The sequence below is a fragment of the Cynocephalus volans genome, chromosome 6 (genome assembly GCF_027409185.1).
Source record: "Cynocephalus volans isolate mCynVol1 chromosome 6, mCynVol1.pri, whole genome shotgun sequence".
Classification (NCBI taxonomy): domain Eukaryota; kingdom Metazoa; phylum Chordata; class Mammalia; order Dermoptera; family Cynocephalidae; genus Cynocephalus; species Cynocephalus volans.
The window spans coordinates 120,594,582-120,613,736 of NC_084465.1; the positions used below are offsets into that span (position 1 = coordinate 120,594,582).

Consider the following 19,155-nt stretch of genomic DNA (forward strand, 5'->3'; position numbering starts at 1 on the left):
AAAATAAAGGTTCTCTATGGAGACCTGAGGTGGATACAGGGTCAGGGTACAGTAGCCTCTGGAGGTGGGGAATGGTATGGTCTGAAAGTTTGTGTCCACCCTGAATTTATATGTTGAAGCCTATGCCCCATTGTAATGGTTTAGAGATGGGACTTTTGGGAGGTAATTGGGTTTTGACTAGGTCATGAGGGTGGGACCCTCATGATGGGACACATGCTCTCATAAAAAGGGGAAGAGACATGAGATTGATTCCTTTCTCTCCCTGTGAGAAAGTGGCTCTCTGCATATTGGGAAGAGGGCCCTCAACAGACACAAAATCTGCCAGCACCTTGATCTTGGACTTCCCAGTTTCCAGAACTGTGAGAAATAAATTTCTGTTGCTTAAGTCAAAAAACCAAAAATAAAACAATAAATAAACAAATAAAAATAAATATTCTCTAAACATGAACCAGTTTGGATGCTTTTACCTACAGGGAACAAAATGCCTCCTTTTAAAAAAAAATAAGAACCTTTAACCTCTCACTAAATCCAGAAGCAAGTGGTTCCAGAATTGATTCAAGGAACACAGTTGGAGCCATCAGGGATCTTGGCTTTCCATGCTTTCACTCCATTATCCTCAGAGCACCTTTAGGTCTGTTTCCTCATAGTCACAAGACAGCTGCCATAGCTCAAAGAATCACATCGCATAACTACTTCCAGAGCAGATGGAAAAGGGGCTAGCTATAAATTCCTTTTTTAAAATGAGGGTGTTAGGACTTCATCATATCAGCTTTAGGGAGGACACAATTCAGACCCCAATTCAGTGAGCATCCTTGTCTTTAATAGGAATGTAGCTGATGTTTCATCAGCAAGTCTGATGAGCTCTTTGGTTTAAAAGAGATTGGGGCTGGCCCGTGGCTTGCTTGGGAGAGCGTGGTGCTGACAACACCAAGTCAAGGGTTAAGATCCCCTTACTGGTCATCTTTAAAAAAAATAAAATAAAATAAAAAAATAAAAGATACTTTTATCATGCTTCTAGTCCTAATATTCAAAGAGCTTTTTATCAGGAATGAACCTCAGGTTTTATTAAATGCCTTTTTGTTATCTATAAGTATAATCATATGGGGTATTTTTGGACCTATTTGTGTGCTGTAATATGTTAGTAGATTTCTTGTTATTATCCTAGATCAGCATTCAGAATATATAATGAAATCCTGAAAATCAAGAGGAAAAGAATTTTTTAAATCTGGTATAAATTAGACAAAGGATATAAACAGACAATTTGGAGAAAGGGCCTGTGTCCCAGTTTGCAGGTGGCTGTCTTCTCGCTGTATCCTCGCATGGCAGAGGGCAGAGAGCGAGGGAGCCAGCTCTCTCGTGTCTCTTCTTGGAAGGGCACTAATCTCTTCACGAGGGCTCCATCCCCATGACCTAATTACTCCCAAAAGCCCCACCTCCAAGTACATCACACGGGGGGTAATGGCTTTATCATGTGAATTTGGGGGGAACAATTCAGCCCATAACACCATGAATGTGATGGATAGGCCTGAACACACATGTCGTGCAGGGCACTGTGTGTTGTCTTCCACTGCCCTGCCCTGCACATGGTAATGTAGCTTCTCTCTCCAGGCACCACCACCTGCAAATCAGAAGCAATGTGGTACCACGGATTTTCTGTATATTGCCACAGTAGCAGCTGCTATAGGGAGGTAATTCACATCTTCGTACCTCAGCAGGAGACAACTTAAATGCTCTGTGTCAGGATGGGACCTGTATTCTCAGCAATTCCTCTTTTCAACTAGGATGTATCACTGTCTAGAAATGAAGTTGGTGGAAACTTGAATCTGACAAGTTCCTGAGAGTACAAGCTGCTCTCCATCCTCTTAGACCCCGTTTGCCAGCAGCAATGTATGTTTATAACACATCCTCTGTGATGAAGTTTGGTAGCCTCTGCCTTTGTCTAGGGGTATGCGTCAGGATCATCGGAGGAGCCTATATTAGTTTCCTTCTGCTGCTGTAACAAATTATCAAAAATTTAGCAGCTTAAAACAACACACATTTATTCTCTTACAATTCTGGAGGTCAGAAGTTCTAAATCAATTTCACTGTGCTCAACTCAAGGTGTCAGTGGTGCTGGTTCCTTCTCAGGATCTAGGGTAGGAGCCACTCCCTGGCCTTTTTCAGCTTTAGTGTCCACTGTATTGTGTGACTTGTAGCCCTTGCTCTGACTTCAAACTTCAAAATGTTCTAGTTTCTAGTCTCTGCTTCTGGCATCACGTTGCCTCCTCTTCCCTGTAGTCCAAACTCCCTCTAACAAGGATGCATGTGAATGTATTTATGATCCACCTGGATAATCCAGATAACCTCCCCATGCCAACACCTTAACCTAATCATGTCTGCAAAGTCCCTTTTGCCATATAAGGGAACATTCACAGGTCCTAGGGATTGGCACATGAGTATCTTTGGGGCCATCATTTAGCCTCCCACAGAGCCTAAACGCACCTAGACACTATTCAAAATATGTGCCTGATTATGAGCCTCTGTCCTAGCACATAGTTTTATTTAACCTACAGTTATTGTTTACAATATTATCTGAGGTTTTATTTAGAATTCTTCAGACATGCTGTTAACTTGGTATTTAGATGCTCCAGCGCTGACTGGACAACGCATACGCCAGTACATTACTTACCTCATCCAGCCCTCACATGCTTGCAGAGTAGGCTGCATTCCCATTTCACAGATGTGGAAACAGGCTCAGAGATTGTTCCTTCTACCCAAGGTCACACAGCTAGGAGGACGTAGATCCAGAGTATAAACCCAGCTCCTGTTCTAGAGCCCTACACATCCCGCAGAATTGCCTGAAGCAGCAGAACAGGGCGGGGAAGAAAAATGTATTAGAAGTGGCTTCCACGGCACCCAAATTCATTCCCAGCCTCTTCAAGCTCCACCATCGAACTGTCTAAAGGAGTTTTAGAGTCCCAAAGCCCTTTCATTCTACTCCTGGCCCCTGTATTACAATTACTGCCCATTACTATGTATACGAGAAAATGCAAAAACTAGAGTGGAGCCACCTTTTAGGACTGAGCTCAACCCCTCTCACACAGTTTCTCTCTGATTGGGCTGCCTCCCCCACATACAGCAGGATGTGTACCTTCAAAAGCTGAGAACACGACTCTGAGCAACTGCTCATTACACTTGTTCCAGGCTACCATGGAAACAAGTGTTCATCCCAGCAGCTGCTCCATGCCAGTTTAACTTTCCATTCTCAAAGTTCTGCTTTAGCATCTGTGGCAAGCCCAGGTGACCTTGATCCAGACCTGTGACTTGTAGATGAGAGGTTCTAGTTCTGATCAAGGGACTGTGACATTCTGGACAAGCTATATTAGGACTCAAGCTGCTCATCTGTAAAATGAGCATTTTTTGCAACATGTTTTTCAAGTTGTGAGTAGCGACTTGTTAGAGGGTGTATTAGTTTCCTATTGCTGCTGTAACAAATTGACACAAACTTAGAGGCATAAAACATAATTCAGGAAGTCAGAAGTCCAAAACAGGGCAGTGGAGCTGTGTTCCTTCTGGCTCTAGGGGAGAACATTTCCCTGCCTGTTTCTCTGCTGGAGGCTGCCTGTGTTTCTTGGCCTGTTGGCCCTGTGTCACTCCAACTTCTGCTTCCTTTGATATGTCTTCCCAACTCCTGTTTTATGAGACCCTTGAGATGGGGCCCACTTGGATAATCTCAGAGCAAGACCCTTAATCACATCTGTAAAGTCCACGTAAAGGTAACAATATTCACAGGGATTAGGATGTGGACATGGGGTGGGGGCTACCACCACACAGGGTTAAGTCATTTAAGTGGCGAATTTTTTAAAAAAATGCTAAGTATAGCACATGAGTTCCATTTCTGTTCCTATTATACAACAATGTAATATGATATAAAAGTCATACAGAAGTTTGAGTTGGAGACTGTTTCTTGCCTTATCAGAATGTTTTATACCCTTATAAGGAAAGATTCAAAGAATGGCCTTTGACGGCTTGAGCGTCTGACCCTTATTACTCTAGAAATGCAGACATTCTGCACAATGTAAGTGCAGTTGTTTCTATCCCCATGCAGGATTGAGTTTTACCCATATGTAAGTCTAACAGGACTTAGAATGGTATATTGGAAAAGGGAAAAACTCAATATCAAGATGACCAAGTAGACATAACGTTCTCTCCTCAGCCTCAAGGTTAGGTTTTGAAAACCAAAGAGTACGACAGTTGAGTTAGGAGTGCCAAGAATCTTTCATATTTGTTTTAACCTCCCCCCTGTATGAGTACAGAGTTAATCTTTTCTTGCAAAAATTCTAGTTTTGATCCAATCTTTCTAGTTGAGAGAGTGAATTTCTATGTTAGATATCTTGAAGACAGTCTATTTAGAGCTACGATGTGAAGTAGACACTACTGATACAGTTGCAGCTACTAGAAGTGGAGCAGGACTAAGGCCATCTTGTGCCCCACCCGCCATACTGACTCCTGTTTAACCTCATTTTGTTTCGCTGACCTGTTATAGATTAACCTTAGGGAAATCATAACGGGAACATAGGGCTTAGGGACTAGGTGATTTACTGCAACCCCTGGTGTCAGCCAGACTGAACGAGCATCACAAATTTCTCAATTTATTCAAAATTATGCTGTATAAGCCTTACCTACAAGCCAGAGAAAGAGTTCACATCTGATCTTTTGTGTGCAACTTTTCCCCGTAAGTTACCCTTTCAATAAGGCTTTTGGTAGCTGGGTGGTACAGGCAACTGAACCATTGACCTTGGTGTTACAAGGGCACACTCTAACCAACCGAGCTAACTGGCCAGCCCCCAGTAAGACTTTTTGTAAATCTACAAGTTTACCTGCTTCGTTCTTTGGTCTGAAAGCTCCTTGCCAGTGGGGAGGGTATTATACTCTAATCCCCTCCTCATGTGGCCTGCGATTGGGCGACCTCAGAAAGCCTCAGGTGATAGTAATGACCAAAGTAGCTCGAGGCTCAGATGAGACTACAGAGTCTTAATGATACTTGAGTGCAGTTGTGACAATCCAAGTTGGCACCTCATAGTATTCCTTTCCCCAAAGGAGATTGGTCTTCAGACTGGGGCTACAGGAAGAGTGTGACTAAATTAAGCTCTTAGAGCAGTTGTCTACTTCTTGGAAATAGTTTGAGTTAGGAAATACTTTGAAGCAGGATAGCAGGTTTTCTTGGAAACACCTGGTTTCTCCTCTCTGAGAAAAGGGAAATTATGCTAGTGATCAGAGGTGGCTTTCTACACCACCCCCCATCCTATGTAGGAGCAGAGTGGGTAGAAGATACTCATTTAAGCGTACCCTCAGGTGGGCTGTAGCTAAGCCCTACTATTGATTGGTAGTGCCAGAGGCTTCAGGTATGGGGTGAGGGGTCAGAGAAGGCCAAATGACAAGAAGCCAGTAAATCATAAATTTCCTTATCTGTGTCCATAGAGACCAAAAGCCTGCCTGGATAATCATGGATAGGTACTGCGTCCACTCTGACGAATGACCAATAGGAACGATCAACACCGTCTAATCTTAACAGAAGGCAAGAGGCTTACTTCAACTACTTTATTTGGAAGTCCAGTTAGTGATTTATCATGGTTCTTTTCCTGCGCAGGTAGCAGATAAAGCCTAGAGTTGCCACCACACCTGCTAAGGCAGCCACAGCAGCCATTGTTTTAGAAGCAACATCTCCTGCAGTCCCGTGCCCTTTGGAGTCTATAGCACCTGGAAAGGAAGCGGATATTCAAGTCTTAAGATTATGTTTAAGGCATAAGTGGAAGTTGAAGCTTACATTAAGGCTACCCGGAGAAGGGGATAGAATTAAGCCTCAAACTTACTTGGGATGTTTGCAACAGGGTCTAGCCTGTCCCCATGCGCTGACCCCTGTTCTACTTCTACCTACTGCTTTCTCCCTCCTATTCCCATGTACTTTTACTGATCTCAAATCAGATGGGCTGATATCTGGAGAGAATGTTAGGGTTTAATATAACCCTGTTTAACATATTGATGCTAACAGATATGGTTAGTCATCCCGAGTGTGTGATCTCGCAGAGTAGGGAATTTAAGACAGCTTTAATTTCAAGTTCCAGGCCTGAAGTTAAGACTCTCCAGGATAAGGTATAGGATGATAATTGGAACAGAATCTAACTTGGACTTAAGTTTGACAGTAACAAGTTGGAAGGTGCATGTGCCTTCTGACCTATCAGTCCTGCTAGAAACATACCCTGAGTTTCTTGTATAGTAGGCAAAGATATAAGAAGAGTCCAATATGGCCTTAAGGACAAGACTAGGATTAACCTAGGTGTCCATGAATGAGACCCACAAGTAAGGTAAAGCCATGTGGAATCCCATATAGTGGTTAAATCCTATAGAATGATTAATTGTGAGGTAGGTTTCTGTGCAGATAAAATAGCTAAAACAGTAATAGACTAGAATATATTTCTACTTGTTAGATTTCTGGAAGGGTACTCAAGAGATTAATAAGCCTATCTCTGGGAAGGGTGTCTTGTTCTATTATTTAGGTTTATACATCGTAACCTGTGCCCATTATAAGCATTAAACTCAACATAAAAAGCTAAGAACTTGTCCAGGAAGAACCCCGGGCTTTAAATCCATACCTCTGAGCAAGGAGCCATCTGATAACAGGAGGATGGGTCCTGGGAGGCTGACTGTCACTTTCTCTTCTTCAGTGGCCCCTGTGGTTGGAGACAGATCGAGTTTGTATTTGGCCTCTGGAATAGTGGTTCAAGAGGTGTGTCAATGGAATACTTAAGAGCAGATGCTCTGTGGAATATCCTGCTCCTTCACGTAGTTTTGCCTGCTTTTGCAGTAGAGGCCATGTTCCTTACTGTAAGATGAAGGGGAATAGATTCTCAGAGCTAAACCAGAGCCTGTCCATCTCAGAATCATCATATGGGTAAGGCAGACTAGGCTACAGGGGGCTTTCTTGGGCTTTTGGGATGAGTCATATCCATCCTTCAAGTCGTCAAATTCGAGAGGTTGAGGCTTGATTTGAGTAAGACTCACAGTAATGTAGATTTGGAGTTTTTACCTCGCCTCTGCCTAGATGATACTGGGCATGTCACTGAACACAGAGGGGAATCAGGAGAGAGCTGATTGCAGATTAAAGCACTGCAGTGAAAGTAGACCTGGAAACAGATGAAGAGAGTTAGGTGGAATCGATGCACTCACATTTGACCTGTCCCACTTCTTAATCTCTTACCAGGCTGGAGAATACCTGGGCCTCTGATACAAAGACAAAGGTCTTCACTTCAAACCTCTGATAGTGATTAGGATGAGTCACGGAGGAGCCAACAGGATGGAAGGTAGTTTGGTAGTTATCCAGGCTATATTCACAACTAGGAGAACACACCAGGGAGGGACGTCAGTCACAGGCACCCCGGAGCCTAATTCAGCATCTAGCCCAAGTTCAGTCATGCATGATGCCTTTAAGACTTGCTATAGCTGCCTTTTACCAGTACCTGTTTTACTTAATATACTTCTTTCTGACTTGACCTACCCAGTAATACCTATGAAGTCATAGTTTTCTATTAGAACTAGCATATACAAGTCCCTACTTGTTTATCAGCTAAACTCAAGAGGTATGAGTTATATGTCTATTACTTAAGACATTGGCTTGACTCCTACTAATATGAGTGTCTATTATATCTAGGCAATATATGTTGGTGACAGGAGTAGAGACCCTTTCCATTTTATGATTTTACTTCCTAGCAGGGGGTGATGCTATAAAGAACATAGTACGTTAGGTGGTAAGTACCAAGGAAGAGCTAGACCAGGGTGAGGGGTAAAGAAGGCCAGGGTAAGCCTTATGCAGGACGGGGACACTCGACCGAGTCTAATGGGGTGAAGGGATGAGCCATGTGAATGCACCAGCTACCCATAGTCCTGAGGCAGGAGTGTACCTGGAGGGTAAGAGCTTTACAACCGATCACCACAGCTTTAAGGTGGCTAATGTGTAGTTCTGTCCAAGGGGCTAGATAGGACGCTGCAGGTAGAGCTGAGAGGACAAGAACCTAGGTACAAGTGTGTATAGTTACAGCCTCAGAGCATTGTAACGTTCAGGTTCTAGAGTCTAGTGGGTGGTCCAATCCCAGCTCTGCCACTTACTGAGTATTGCTTTGGGCTAGTTAAGCAACAAGCTTGGGATTCTTCATGAAGATGGCTACTGCCTCCCTCACGGGGTGAGCACGCTCAAATAATGCATGTAGAGTGCATAGTACTGTGCCTGGCATATGGCAGGTGTTTAATAGATGGAAAGGGACTGGAGATCTATTTTTTTCCTCCAGGTAGAGTATTAGAGCCAGGTTTCTGTGGAGTAGAATCCCTTTTCTTAAGACCTGAGGGTAATAGGAAAGCTGCACGAGTTAATCAACTGGTTGACCTTGGTCTAACTGGTCTAGATCCGGGCCTTTGTGGCCAAATGTTCCTCTGAAGCCCAGGAGAGTTTATTCTCTCATCACTGGAAAGCTGATGGACTAGCTGGGCAACACTGTAGTATGGAGAAAACCTACCCATCCACGACAATATTCCATTGGGGGAGAGAGGCTGGTTCCGCAGTGGACGTTGCCCAACAGTCATCTAAGACCAGCTTGATGTTGGGGTCACCCCTGTTGAGGACTCTCACTTCCATATAAATTGGTTGGCGGAGGTATTTCACTATTGGGTATTCTTTTTTCTTGTAAGGTTGTTGGTAGGAGCTGTCTGAAACGGAATGAAGACCTCTTCAGTATTCAGGTAGTTGATGGTTGCAACTTCTGCTTTAGTTAATGGACTTACTGCTCCATTGGTCTGGTGGCATCAGAAAGATTGTTATAGGGAGTATTCAAAATTCTTAGACTGTAACATCTCACCTGGGTAGGTTTGCAGGATCAAGGCCAGTGGACCTGGCTTCACTGAGGCCACTGGAGGAGGCAGACTTTTAACACTGGCACTTAGCAGCACGTCATCCCTGCTGTAATAGCACTTCACTGTCATTCTGTAAGAGTATGTGGGGGGTGGTAGAGAATTAAGTTAACAAGTTGTTTGAATTTAGAGTAGAGCTTAGGAAGTCAGAGAGTTATATCATACCTGAACTCACTATCTCTGGAAATTTTACTTGGAGGAAGATCCATCCAGAGAGCATGTATTTCATTTTCATAGGTGACTTTATCATCTTCAAACTTAAATATTAGAGAAGTTGGTTAATACCTGTTTACTTCAAAGATAAGTCTTAACTTCTTACCACCTTCCAGTACTAACCTTATGTCTTGTTCCACATTCCTTCAGGGGTATGTGAAACTGTACCAGCCCCTGAGATGGATCCTTGAAGATAGGTTGGCAAGATGAGTTTCCCACCCTGAGGGTACCCAAGTTGAGAGCTGGTTTTGTTTGGTGGCTGTAGACCTCAAAGTCCATAAATCCATCCTGGGTACACAGCTCACCTGTAACTAGACAGTGAAGGTTTAGAGAAAGATAAGTTTGTCTGCTACGTGATACTCTCAACTGCCAATCTGAGCGTGTTATGAGGGAAAGATTCCAGCTTATAGCAGGAGGCACCAGAATTTGTCTTAAGCATCTTTTGGGGAAGATACCTTAATAAGCACCTTGATAAGCAGCTTGAGTTACAAGGGGAGCTTAAGCAACAGTTAAGCTGCTCTGTGTGAATGCAGGAAGACTCAAAGGAGGGACCAGGAGACGTGGAAAGAGCACTAAGTAGTGTAAGACAATGAGAAAATCCTGATAAGGGGCTCAAGTGACTTGAGATCAGAAGACAGTGCCTTGTGTTATGATGTCCCTTCTTTCAATATTCACAGTCCTGAGTGGGGTGGGGGTTGGGGGAAGAAGCAGGAACTAATTTTTCCTGTTTGGCTTGACATGATGCAGATCAGAGATTAGAGAGCTGCACCAAGCACAGGCAATGCTGAATGAGAGAACCCACTATTCTTTTTGGGGAATTTGTAGGAGTTTGGGGAAGAGCTTTTAGACTTTTATAGTCCTGCTAGTTAGAAGTTTGAGGCATTCTTCCCTAGATGGTAGATAGTAACATAAAATACTTAGATTACTTGAATATGGAACAGTGAAGTCTACCTGTATGGATGTTTTAGAAATATCATGCTTAGGACCCCATCATAGAAGCTAATCTAGAGAGTCTGTTTCTCTAAATAAACAATTCAGAATCTAAACTTCTGTTTTCCCACATATGCAAGAAGAACTAAAGGAGAAAAAGTAAAAAGTGGTTTTAATAAGAAGTTTTTACCTATAGAAACTGGTGACTCACAGGGACACTCAGGAAAAATCACCATGGATACTATCTCCAGTCGAAGGTAAAAGGTCAACTTGACTGACATTAAGTAGAACCGGTAGACTGGACATCCTTCAGAGAACTGAAATGAGAGAACATCACTCAGCAGCCACAGCCTGTCTGGGGCCCAGAGCAGTTACAGGGAAGGAAGGAAGTCTAATGAATGTTTCAGGGTACGTTCCAGACTTACCAGGTTTCCCTTTAAGCCAGAAAAGAGACCCTATCACTTCTCCAGATCAGGATGCTTCCCCAGGCAGGAAATTTGTTGCTTTAAGCTCATGCCCTGAAGCACCCAGCACTGCATGCTCTTTGTACTAAACATTCAAGCTTGAGCTAACAGATCAAATTCCAAGGAACAGCAGAGTACTCTGCCAAGCAAGTCTGAGTCAGACTCCACAGATGTTATGAAATGCTATTGCAAAATATAGCCTAACATATTATTCTCTGGTGTCCCTAGCAATTGCATCAGTCAAGATTAGCCTCAGTGAGGACTGTGAGGGACCCTTTTGTTTGGATCAAGTTGTTCTGTTCTTAACAGAACAGACTCAGACATTTGACAAGTAGTTTTTACTACTCAATGAACTGAAAGATTTTAAGAGAATTTCCATTATAGAAGTTAAAGAGGCTTGGTGTTGGAGAGTGAACTTCAGTTACTTGAAAATTCATTTATGCAAAGTAATTGAAGGAGGCCATCTGAAGTTTGAATCTGTTACACTGGTAATTAAGGCGGCTGTATCAAGGTTACCTGCAAGAATGTATCTCAAGTCAGGTTTTCATGGAGTTCAGAGTGGAACATACCTTCGTTTTAAGAAGGGTTTTGCTGAAATGTAATCTCAAGCCATCTGTTGCTTCTATTTCAATCCCACTGTCATGCAACTGGCTCACTGCGATGTTCCTGTTTTCGATGCTTACGGACTTCAGCTTCCCAGGAAACTCTGGTATGGTGAGAATCATGTGTGTGGCATTGCAAGTCACGGGATCTGGAAGGGATGATGGATAGAATGCCTATCACCAGCCTTGACAGTCCCCAGAACAGTGTCTTCCACAACTGAGTCCTCAGCTTCATGAGGCCTTACCTAACACACAAATAAGCTGTGATGAAAAGGTGATCTTCTGCCCAGGAGATACAAACGAAAGCTTCAGAGGCACCATGTAGAGATGACTGTTACCTTGCTGGAGGAAGAGTATTGTCAGAGACATTGGTTTACTCAAATCTTCAACCAGTAAGAATCACCAGGGCAAGCACATATTCATATTGGGCACCATTTTGACACATGTAGAATTTAGGCATTTTCTCTAATGACTGGTGAATTTTGTCTTCTGTAACATTTGGAAAACTAGTTTTGTCTGTGAATATGACCTGTAGGTGATCATTTCTATGCAGATGTGTTCAGGAACTAGGTTTTATTCCACGAGCATTTTAATTAGTCATGTTTGCAAGAATGCTTATACTCTGAAATAGGACTGTTCTTGTTAACATGGCTGATGCTTGAGCACATATGTGCCATGACCTGTCCTAAGTACTTCAGTACATTTAGTGTTGTCTTGACTGTTAGCCCAAGAAGCACCAATACCTACTGTAATGCAAGATATAGGACAATAACCCAAACAGAAGACCTTAGTTCATGAGACTTAAGAGAACCCTTGTTCTATATCATACTGTAGATTTAAGTCTATGCAGAAGTGACCAGACTGAGGTGAGGACCATGTCTGTTTTGCTCACTATTATATCTTTAGTGCTCAATGAAATGTTTGGCACAGAGTAGACATTAGTATACTTACTGAATGGGTTGTATTGTCAATCAATTTGACAATATGGTTGAGATCATGGTTGGATTTAGGAATAGTGGTCTGCCTTGGTGGTGGCGCACAAAGCTTTCATACTTACCACATAGCGAGTCACTCCAGTGGCATTGAATGGCACATGCAGGGTCATCTTGCGGTTGTCAAACAGGAGACTAAATCCTTGTTCCATGGCCTCTGACAGGGTCACACTTTGGGCTCTGGGACCATCACCAAAGTCAACCATCCATCCCATTTGAGGTTTGATATGCTGAGGTCAAAAGTTTTGTTTAGAGGGCTGTGGCTCACTTAACCTTGAAATTATTATATCTAAGAGTTTAGAGAATTAAAAGTTAGCAAGGTCAATTCAAGAATTACTCTCATACCTCACTTTCATCAGCCAAGCCAGAGAAAATCTGCGGAAAGGAAAACTGGAAGAAAAAGAATCTTGTGAGACTGATTTGGAGGAGGAAGTTTCTGAAGTTATGCCTCCTGCCCATGTGTGGTGAATACCCAGGGAAGTTTGTGTAGTTCTTATGCCAAGATGCCTGGTTGTGGGACACACTAGGCAGAGTGCAGGAGCAGCTATGAGTCCCAGCTGTGCCCATAGATGTCATCTCACCTCTGAGCTGATACCAGAAGGCAACTGGAAGACCCAAGCTCCTTTCCAGTTTTAAGCTGAGACCCTGGATTTTTAAGATGTGCAACCTTTTACAATGCCCATAGAAATCAAGCCCTGTGTAAAGTCATGTGGTTCCATCGTTATGAAGTATGGGTATTACTTTTAGTTTCTATTGTTGACATCATCATGTTAGGCTATAAATTTCATGAATTTGTGACGGGCTGTTTTTGCTCATGTGTACATCTCAGCATCCGGAGTAGGGCCTGAACACAGTAGGTGTTCAGTTTGTCAGATTGTGATAGCAGCTACCTGTTGAACCTTTTCTATTACCAGGCACCATATGCAAAGTACTATATATACTCAGTCAATTCTTAGAGCCATGCTATGAGGTAAGTGTTATGTTTCCCCTACTTTGGACATGGAAACAAAGCTTCAGTGTGGTTGACAAATTAAGCCATAGTCACACAGCAAGTAAATACAGGATTGAAATCCCATCCAATATCTAAGCCCACCTCTATCTAGAACACTACCCATATTCCCGCTGCAGTATCTACATGATAAGCCATCAGCCTGTTTTACTCACAGACATGAAATCCTTCTTGCAGACTGTGGATCCTGAGAACTCATAAGTCTCTTCTACTTGCATAACTGGACAGAAGAACTGATAAGTGACAGCCTCGTGTTTTAAAGCAGAGCTGTTTATGAGTCTGATGTTCATCTGGTGCCCACCATGCTGCACGCAAATAGCATAGCAAGAACATGTTGAGAACATGCTAGTACCTCAGTGGGAAAGGTGACTAGAGTACAATCCAGCCCTGCTGAGTGACAAACCCTTAAGAGTTACCAATACTACAAGTTCTGGAAAGTACTTCATTCCTATGTCAGGAGGCTGTATAGCTAGCCTAGTAGAGATTCATGTTAACAGGACAACTTGAGTACCAGGGATTGATGTTCAGTTCATTTTTGTCTTGTGTTTACCCTATGTCTGGGTATCAGTGGGGCTGGTCTGGGGCCTCTATCTAGGTTGTTTAGATAGCACCTAAGTAGCAGCAATTGTGCTGGGCAGAGCCATCTTTGATTACCCCTCATCTCAGGGAACTCAGTCTAAAGCAGAGGTCCCCCGAACTTTCTGTTAAGTGTTAGATAGTAACAATTTTAGGTTTTCTGTTCTGCATATAATCCATAGCATGTTTTAAAAATACCTAAGAGTATAAAAACTGTTCTTAAGTTTGAGGATCATTTTAAGGCCATGGGATTTGAACATCCACAGGTTGCAGACACTTGGTCTACAGGAAAACACCTCTAAGCCCCCTGAAGTTGGAAGGTCTATTTTTGAAGGGAAAAGTTTAATCACTGGAGATTCACAAAGGGCACATGATTACTTCGTTGGGCGATTAGAGTGCCTCGGTGGGCCTATGATTTATGATTCAATCCTGTTCAGAGCAGAGTGAGATTGTACCTGCAAAGCTTAGACTGTAGACTAATTGCATCAGAATGAGATGATGTAGCCTGTTAGACAAGCAGATTCCCAGGACTCACCCCAGACCTGCTATATCAATTAAATCAGTTAAATCTCTACCTGGCCAAAGTCCCCAGGTGATTCTTTGCACATTTAAAGCTGCTTAGACAGGTTGCTTTTATTGCTCCTAATAATCTGATTGGGCATGGAAACAAATGTTTCTGGAAGTTTCATGAGAACAAATGTTTTCATGGAAGTAAATGTTATTGCTTGGCAATAGAGAAACCCTTACTGCTTAGCTACTGCTTGCCTCCTGACACCTGTTTACAGGCTAGTGTTTTTCTATTTGCTGGCACCAAGATGGACTTCCATCTCCGATGGGGGTTACAGATCAAGATAGCTCAAGTTTGAGCATTTGTGTCTAGGTTCTGTGCCAAGTCTTCACCTGTAATATCATTGATCTTTGCCCGTGGAGAGAATACCATTATCCCTGTTTTCCAACGGACAAATGCAGGCTTAGAAAGGTTGGGTAATTTGCTCAAGATCACACCTAGACAGTGGCAGAGTCAGGGCTAAGACACAAACTCCAGGGTTACCTCAGCCTTGACATATTCAGGCCTGATAAGTCTGTTATGGGATGCCACTCTGGACAATGTAGGCTAATAGGTAGCACACTTGGCTTGTACCCAGTAGATGCCAATAGCAGTCCCCACCCTCATCACCAGTTATGATAACCAGAGTTGTTTGTGACATTGCCAAATGTCCTCTGGGTAGGTTTAACAAAGAAAGAACACACCACCCCCTCTGGTTGAGAACCATTGCTCTGCTCCACAGAGTAAGTCCTTAGCCACCAGGTTTACTACCAGTAACTGCTAGGTTACTACACTTCAAGTCAGTCCTCAAAGCAATTACTTACCACATCCCTGGCACAGGTCTTATAGAAAGCCGTCAAGGTGAGCTTCTCTGGGACCAGGACATAAGTGCAGTTAGGCATCTCAAAACCGGAGGGATCTACAGAAGCCAGAGCAGGTGAGACAGGGAGGGCTGAGAGGTACATTTCAATGACAGTCAGCCAGAGCTGCAGAGCTAACACTGATAATCCATGTCTAAGGCATTTCAGTCACTTCACTTTTGATTCAGCTGGATGGTGTAACTCAAGCTTTGATATTCCATGACTGGCAGCTGAAGTCTCCCAGGAGATGCCCTGGAAGTATCTTATCTCAGGAAGACATGTCTTCTACTCTTGGTGGCATTATGCAAATCAGGGACCCCCTCCCAAGCTTGACATCACAGAAGTTGGATGGAAGCTGCTGCAGAGTTTGGGAACTCTGCTCACCAGACACATAGGGCTGAGCCAAGTTTCTACTAACTAGGCCTAAGATGAGATAACACACATTACCTACCCACCACAGATGCATGCCATGCCTTGGCTTCAAGATCACTTGGGAACTCTACTGTTAGTCCATTTTCATTGCAAGTGACAGTGCCTGGGGAGCAAAGGAAACATTTTGGGCTTTCTCAAGCTGATTCCTACAGAAAGGTACTGGGAGACCCCTCCTCTCCCATAGGCCTCAGGGAAGGATGCCAGTTGAGAAGCAGAAGTTGTCTCTGCATTCCCAGGCAGCTCACAAGTTGGTGAGAGACAACTACAATACAATGCACCAAGAACTGCAGGGAAGGTGTCAGTTAGGTGCCCCGGGCTTTCTGAAGAATTGCTGGGATAAACCTGGGTCAAAGTTAACAAGCAGATCTGGAGAAGCTAGGTCAGAACCTTGACAGGGGAGCTAGCAGAGGTGGGAATGGTAGGTCTGAAGAACTAGAGAAAAACTTTGTCTACGGTTTTTTTGAATTAAAGTTAAAAAAAAAAGTCCTTGGTAAGCCCAAGGGTGCATTTTTCTAGACCAAGTTCTGCCCATGATCTGCCACTTCTCAGTGCGTAGCCGATACTTTCCTTAGGCACGAGTCGTGTCTGAAGCCCTCTGCTCCCAGAGATGGGCTTAGTGTTATGGTTTGCTGCTCTGTGGGTGCCGTGAAGCTTGAGGCAGCGTGAGGTTGGAAAGTAGTGTAGGCGTTTTTCTCGAGTTCTTTCATTTAGCTGGTATAGCAAGCCCATAGGTAGGTGGTGGAAAGATCTAGTGACTTTACCAAGGGAAGAAAGAGCAGCCCTTTCCTAGGGTCAGGGAAGTCATCTAACCCAGGCTCACACCTCCTGGCTGACTAGGGACTCTACCTACGCCCAGTTCTCTCCACTAAGGGGACTTCTGTCGCCCAGGAGACATACCTGGGAAGGCAGGATCCACCAGCTGAGGAATACCTATCAAGTTCACTGAAGTCACAAGGGCGAAAAAGAGAGCAAGTGACCTGTAGGTGCTAGAAGAGGACAGAGGAGGGTTAAGGAAGAACGAACTTAAGCAAACGAGGCCATTGCATCTGTCCCTCTGCTCCCAAAATCACTCACCTCCAGCCTGCATTGGGCCAGCTTGGGGGAATCCGAGAACCTCCCCAGCATCTGCACGCCATTGCCAAAGGCACTACTGAATCAATCGTGTGGAAAGTGGGCTGCTCTGTGCTTTTGTAGCAGGAGGCAGGCTGTGGCCCCGCCTTCTACCCATTGGGGGCACCTGAATCTTCCCTCACCCTCCAGCTGAGGAGGAGATCTGGGGAGGAAGTGGCATCTGCCCTTCCTGACACTTGCTGTTGGAATTCTGCCAGCTGCTTCTGCAGGGCAGGCGTGAAGTCAGTTCCCTGCAATTGGCCCCAGGTGAGAGAATTGGTGTTTTTGCCTATAACTTTGGGGAAAATAAGGACCTTTTTGACTAAGTGTATATAAATCCAATGTAGAGAGAAAGAAGGGGGTGGGCTTTATTGAGAAAAGAACATGTCCTGTCTCCCACTAACCCTTTCCTTTAAGTAACCTCAAGTCTCTTGGCTATTGCGGAGGTTGCCCTGGCAATGTGCATGAAGTATCTTTTAATAAATGGGTGAATTATTGAGTTCTTTATGAATTACGAGTTATTTATGCCCAAGTATAAAAGTTGACTTGTACTGCAAAAAAGTACAATTATAGAAGGATATAGAAAAAAGGTAAAAGTCACTCATAATCTTGCCACTGCTAATATTTAGATATATAACTTTACAGAATTTTTCTACAAACACCACACACAATTAAAACAAACAAACCTGGGAGTGAAGTCTAAATACTGTTTTGTTACCTGCTGTTACCACTTTATAACATGTCATGAACATTTTCATATTAAACACAAAGATCTCCATTTTCAAGGTTGCATAGTATTCAACATTGAGATAAATCAGTGTCTACTTAACTGTTCCTTAATGATAGGTATTAAGATGGTTTCCAATTTTTCATCGTTATAAAAAATAATATGAACATTCTTATACATTTCCCCAGTTAACTTTCAGGATAAATTTCTAGAAGTAGAATTTCTGGGTCAAAGGGACTAGTGATCTAAATAAGAATGTAAATAAGAATGGCATGTTGTATAATACTTGGGAGTTTATAGATGGGGAAACTGAGGCAAAACAACTTGCCCAAGCTTTGATGATGAGTGTCAGGGCCAGGTTGAGAACTCAGATTTCCTGAGACCTGATCAACCTGTATCTTTTCAGCATCTTTCATTGCTCTTGAGACACCTAGATGACTACAGCCCATGGTCTATAACAGGTGAATAAAATGATGAAACTTTGCTCAAGTAGAGTGTTTGCAATGATTGATTTATGTATTGCTGTGGTGGTGTAACTTGAGGAATAATCTCCTTTCCCTGTTACAAGTATCTGAAATACTACCGTAGGTTTGAGTAGTGTTTCCCAACTTCCTTGATCAGAAGGACCACATGGGGCTCTCCTTAATATCGCAGATTACTGGGTCTCACCCAAAAGGTGATGAATCAGGGGCTTGGGTAATGTATGCTTAACAAGCGCCACAGGTGATTCTTATGATCAGAAAAATCTGGAAAATACCTGGAGGGAGGTGGGTGGGAAAATGAGTGGTTGCCAGTGGTTAACCTCTTTACAGGAATTAATCGATTAGATTACGTCCCAAGGGAATTGGGGAGAGGGAGCAAAATACCAACAAGGATTTTTGGGGTAGAGATGGTGAAATGATTGTATTTTCAGAGCAGAAGCACGATAGCAATAGTTACTTCTGAGCATATTTTCCAAAAAGTGGCACCTTTTCTACAAACGTGAAGGTAATTTGTTACCACTGTGGTTAAGACTATGATAAGAAGAAATCAGAGAAAGGAGCATGGACGCAAGACTCAGACCTACTGAGAAGGTGGCCAGAGAGGTGAATGTGCTGGGTCTGCCTCCCCCAGGCGTGATCCCCCCAAGACGGTGCCTTTTCTCCAAAGAGGGGGGTTTCCCTTGGAAAAGGCAGCTTTGGTCAGAGCCCTCAGTTGAAGGTTTTTGAAAGGCTAAAGGCAGCACAGAGGCCTGAGCAGGAGACCTGGACCAAAGAAGGTCTGCAGTGAGGCTGGTGAAGGTGGTGAGTGCACCCCAGATTAATGTCACTTGCCTCGCCTGATACAGGCTTGTACTGTGTTGGGACAGCCACTGAACAATTGGCTCCAGGCCCATAAGAGTCAGTCTCTAGGATTCTGATCTAGAAAAACCCTGCATACATGCACAAGGATACAAATGTGCAGTGGCTGCTCTGTAATAAGATGGTGTTTCATACCAACAGGTAGGAAAAACTTAAATCTTTATGAACATGATAAATCTTCAATATTTTACTAAGTAATAGAACCTCTTTCAAATGTAAAATTTCCACAATCTTTTAAGTTTGCTAACTTATGAATATAAAGTGTTCCCTCTCCTATCAATGTGCTGGTCTCTACCTATCATGAGGCCACCTCTCACCTGCTAATCACAAAGCATTTCTTGAAGGGGTTTTAGGTTGTTCTCATGCATGAAAGAAAGCCTGTAGTTTTATTGTTGTCTCATTGGGCAGATGCTCTC

The 19,155-nt window shown here is 43.3% G+C and overlaps 1 protein-coding gene across 1 annotated transcript; it reads right to left on the reverse strand.

Moving 5' to 3' along the window:
* Positions 1-5,596: 5,596 nt before the first annotated feature.
* ZP2 (zona pellucida glycoprotein 2) lies at positions 5,597-16,698 on the reverse strand. Its single transcript, XM_063100831.1, has 18 exons — positions 16,637-16,698; positions 16,460-16,548; positions 15,582-15,665; positions 15,095-15,189; positions 13,303-13,452; positions 12,484-12,528; positions 12,204-12,368; positions 11,392-11,488; positions 11,114-11,295; positions 10,271-10,397; positions 9,274-9,461; positions 9,103-9,194; positions 8,886-9,010; positions 8,547-8,736; positions 7,238-7,373; positions 7,067-7,163; positions 6,633-6,746; positions 5,597-5,739 (listed from the first exon to the last, which is right to left on the reverse strand). The coding sequence occupies exons 1-18, from the start codon at positions 16,696-16,698 to the stop codon at positions 5,597-5,599; spliced, it is 2,181 nt and encodes a 726-aa protein (XP_062956901.1).
* Between the last annotated feature and the right edge of the window lie 2,457 nt (positions 16,699-19,155).